Genomic DNA, 4,523 nt, shown 5'->3' on the forward strand with positions numbered 1-4,523 from the left:
CATTTACCCACCCTACAAACCATTTACCCATCCTACAAGCCACTTACCCACCCTACAAACCATTTACCCATCCTACAAACCATCTACCCACCCTACAAACCATCTACCCACCCTACAAACCATCTACCCACCCTACAAACCATCTACCCATCCTTCTCACCTGCGCTTTCGGTCTGTGTGTCTCCCAGGAGCCAACAAGAAGCAGCAGCCAAGAAGTTCTTCTGATGTCCCTCCCGAGCGCGCCGGAGAGCCCCGCCCTCGCGGTGTCGATGAGGGGAATCGCAGCGCCCGTCGATTGTCGATTGTAAATTGTCAATTATCGGAGTTGCTGACGGCCGGAGCTCCGATGTTTTGGGGAGGGGGAGGGGGTGGGAAACTGGCTCTGTGTCCTCAGGCAGCTTCCTCCTCCCTCCAGCCTCTGCTTGTTGTTTTGGAGGAGGAGAAGGGGGTTGCGGATTGTCGGTCGATTGCTCGCGGGTGGATGATTCGGGGCAGAAAATTAAAAAGAACACAAAAAATAAGGGAGGGGGAAAAGAAAGCAAAACCCCCTCCTATTTATCTCCCCCAAAAATTTATTATTTACCAATTTTTCCCATTTCAACGGATGAGAAGATTCGTGTCGATTAATTCCAACTTTGTAAATTGGGGGGTAAATTGATTTCTCCTCTCTGAGTTTCCAATCCATTTTTATTTGTCGTTTTAATTTGTAATTTATGATCTATGCAATGCCTATTTGTTTTTTGGGGGGGGGGTGGGTTGTGCCACCTGCACGTCAATTGACAGGACAGGGGTGGTGGAGCTTCGCCGGTAAATTGGTAAATTGGAGAAGGTTTGGGCCGTGCTGATTGGAGCAACTGCTGCCTCAGGCTGGTCTGAAGGGAAAATAAGAGATAAAACAAACCCCCTTCAGGATCAAAGCCCACAGTTCGTCCCTCGGGGTTCTTTCCACACCAGCAACAATTTCTAAACAATCTACAGGTGCCTTGAGCCCTTCCAACCCCTCCCCCTCCCCCGCTCAACCCACTTCCTGAGTGGGAAACGTGGCTGGTTGTTGATCCAGGATGTCCCAGCCGGGAGGAGAAGGCAGCTGGGACTCACCTGGCGGGGGGACAGGTGGAACCAGCAGGTGTAAATTACAGATGAGGAGCGGCTGATGATTCTGAGACGATCTACGCCGCTCGGGGCGGATCAGACGCGGCTGGATCTCTTCCCAAAAAATGCCCACCAACAAGCAGGGGGGTTGGGAATCGCCCCGTTTGTTGTCGCCCCCGCCGTGGTTTGTAAATTGTTCGATTTACCGGGGGTTGGTTTTTACTCTCCGTTCCACCAGCTGATGTTTCCACCCCTCTGTCTCCTGCCTGGTGTCAGCTGACCCTCGAGGAGTTCGGATAGGACCTTATTTGAATAAAGATGCATATTTTTAGTAAGTTTTGTTGTTGTTGTTGTTTTTAGGATTCTTTAATTTCCATTTTTTTTTCCCCCCAGGACAAGAAATTTCTTCTTTAATCGCCAACAATCAGTAAAACCCAGCCCACATTTTTTACCTTTTTTTTGGGGGGTTGGTTGGTTGGGTTGGGTTTTTAATAGCCTGCTCTAATTAGAAAGGCTGTAAATGGTAGATTAAAGCCTTCAAACCATCTATCTGCAAATCCATCGCCCGCTTCTCAGGGACTGATGGAAGTGCCGATAAATTAATCAATAATTAACCCTGTTTGGGGGAAATTATTCCATGTCCATTTTACTCACTGGGGTGAAACCCTGAGGGGTCAAAATTATCAGACTGGGGATGAAATTAATAAAATAAATCAGCTTAAATACAGAATAAAGACAGAACTATCGACACCCAGCGTGTCGATTTCCCCCTGGAATTTGGACCGCTGATCTGCTCTCCCTGTTTGGAGGCTGCTGATGTCACGTTCATCGCAGGCTCTGATCGATTTCTGGTTGTAAAATTAGCAAAATAAGCTGTTTATCAATAGCCAAAGAAATGTATCAGCCTGATGATTTGTGTCGGTGGGGGGAGGAATAATCAGAACCATCTGCCCGCAGATATTAAGGGAGCTGACTCTTTAATCCAGATTATGGCCGGTGGCATTTACCGCTCTTCCCTCCCGACTGACACTCCTTCCTCCCTTCTCCTCTCCGTTTGGAGTCGATTGAGGGGGGGAGATTAAAAAATGGCCTTTCTGATGAAAAGCATGCTGAGCAACCAGGTGAAGAATTTGGGGCTGGGGGGAGGAGGAGATGAAAGCAAAGAAGATTCGGCTCCTTCCGACCCGGCGGCGGCCGCGGGGATGACCCGCGAGGAGTACGAGGAGTATCAGAAGCAGATGGTGGAGGAGAAGTGAGTACCGACTGATCTTTGGGGCGATTGATTGAAAATCACCTCCAAAATTCAGCCCTTCCCCTGGTTTTGCTTTTAATTTAATTTATTTTAAACCGGTGATAAAAAAAAAGGGAGGAAATAACAACGATGGGGGCGGTAAATTGCGGTAAATTGTTCTTTCCTTTCCGCTGCTTTATCAGCAGGAATTGTCACCCCGAGGAGGAAATTCCCCCAAAAACATGAAATAATTCTCCGAAATATTCCAAAATTCCCCAAAATATCTGAACTGATCCTCCAAAAGGCAGCTGATTCCTCCTCCTGCCAACTCCAGAGACGGTCGATAATTTACGTTTCTTTCTCTGCATTTACCGTGCTGGGGGATAAAAAAGCCAGGCTGATGATGAGCCGTGAGATGGGTGGGGGATGTGTCTCCAGGGCAGGGTTTCGATGCGGTCATTTCACCTTGCAATCAGCAAAAGGAAGGAGAATTAATCGCCCATCAGTTGGGGGTGGAAATTTAATCGTTGCTGTTTGAAACATAAAAAGGGAAATAACTGGCGGGACTTGCAGGAGTTGGGACGAGGTGCGATTATAAATAAAACAAGCTGCTTGTTAAAGCTGGGATTCATCAGCTCCCCCGCCGGTCAATTGCATAATGGTTGTGTAAATGGAAATCCCTCCCCGTAAGATGATTAGAGGTTAATGACCGATGGAACTGGAGGTGGCCAGCTCTGTTTTTAGCCATCAGTCGTCAACCCTCTGAAGGAAGGGGTGTCGATTGTCATTTTTGGGAGCAGAGGAAAAGTCACTTTGGGGTGGCTTGTGAATGGTTCTGATGGGACTAATTTACCCCCCCCACACACACCGAAACAAGATCGATTTTCCAACAGAACTCCCAGGAAAATGTTACTGAGGGGGGGGGAAATTAATTGCAGGCAGAGGTGGAAAGGGGAACGTTATCCCAAATCTTTCCTTGCAAATCAATCCCCGATTCAATCGACAATTTACGAGCGATTCCCAAATCCATTGTTTGGGGAATTGGCCACTTTCGGCCCCGGAAAGTTTCTCTCAGTGGCCCCTCCTGATTTTATCCTGACCCAGGAAGACCCCCCTGCCCTTCCTGGTGGTGTCAGCACCCCGAGTGTCACATTTCCGGAAGGAATAAATGCAATTTTCCCACCCTGCTGATGGAAACCGTTCGTTCTTACAATCGACTGTAAACTGCAGGCTGAGAATTCCTTAATTTACAGGGCTGGAGGGCGATTTATTGCTCTTTTTTTGTGCCTTATTTTTTGGGCAAACCCTGGGGGAACAGATGAGTGTCGATGAGTGTCGATGAGTGTCGATGAGTGTCGATGAGTGTCGATGAGTGTCGATGCGGTTTGCAGGATGGAAAGAGACGCGGCCTTCGCCCAGAAGAAAGCAGAGCGGGCCTGCCTGAGGGTTCACCTGCGAGAGAAGTACCGGCTGCCCAAGGTGAGGCGCTTCCCCACCCGCCGACAATTTACCGACCCATCGACGCGGCGAAAAAAATCAATTTACGTCGATTTACCCAAAAAAAACCCCACGTGGGGCTCGACCCAAGCGGGGGGTTTAGACTCTCTGTCCCCTCCCGGCGCCTCAGGTGACAGCTGAAACGGGGTAAATTGCATCCCCACCCGCCCTCCACTCGAGGGGGGGTGGAGGTTTAATTACAGGAAGATTAATTACGCCCCCAAAATAAATAAATAAATAAATAAATAAATAATTAAGCCCGAGATTTGCAAGCGGTTGATTGGATTGCCGGGGCCTTAAAGCTCTAAACAGCGGCATTTGAATTAGCGGGGCCCCGGGGGTAAATTATCGACGGGTCGTTTCGGAGGCGGGACGTGGGTTTTCCATCGTCCCCGTCGATGATTTCCACGTCCGGGAGGGGCCTGCTGGGAGGTTTTGCAGTGCTCAGCTCTCACCTGAACATCAGCAGGAATTTCAGGAGCGGGTTTATTTTGCAGATTGAGGTGGTTCCAAAGTCTGACTATTTACAGGCATCAATCAGCAGCGCCCACTGTAAATGAAAGCCCGAAATTCACGGTTAACTCAGGAATAAGCAGGGTAAAAACCTGAAGCTCTCTGGGGGCAGATTGAGAGGAGAAAGTAGCCCCTTAATGAACCTAATCCTATTAGGGGAGTTGTCAACTCCCATTCGTCATCAGAAAGA

At 48.8% G+C, this 4,523-nt stretch overlaps 2 protein-coding genes across 2 annotated transcripts in view; both read left to right on the forward strand.

Annotated features, from left to right (window-relative positions):
• Positions 1 to 225, forward strand: part of LOC114073176 (protein ERGIC-53-like) — an 8,518-nt gene extending 8,293 nt beyond the window's left edge. The window contains exon 12 of the mRNA XM_027910965.1: positions 189 to 225. Coding sequence (XP_027766766.1) covers positions 189 to 225 — 37 coding nt within the window. The remainder of the gene's footprint in view (positions 1 to 188) is intronic.
• A 1,952-nt stretch (positions 226 to 2,177) lies between these two features.
• Positions 2,178 to 3,802, forward strand: LOC114073177 (complexin-4-like; the record flags this gene model as incomplete). Its single annotated transcript, XM_027910966.1, has 2 exons — positions 2,178 to 2,344; positions 3,715 to 3,802. Coding segments are annotated over exons 1-2 (255 nt in total), but the record flags the coding sequence as incomplete, so codon positions are not given.
• Between the last annotated feature and the right edge of the window lie 721 nt (positions 3,803 to 4,523).

Source organism: Empidonax traillii, unplaced genomic scaffold (assembly GCF_003031625.1).
Source record: "Empidonax traillii isolate 1590-97213 ecotype Southwest subspecies unplaced genomic scaffold, ASM303162v1 scaffold5590:size23022, whole genome shotgun sequence".
NCBI classification, from domain to species: Eukaryota; Metazoa; Chordata; class Aves; order Passeriformes; family Tyrannidae; genus Empidonax; species Empidonax traillii.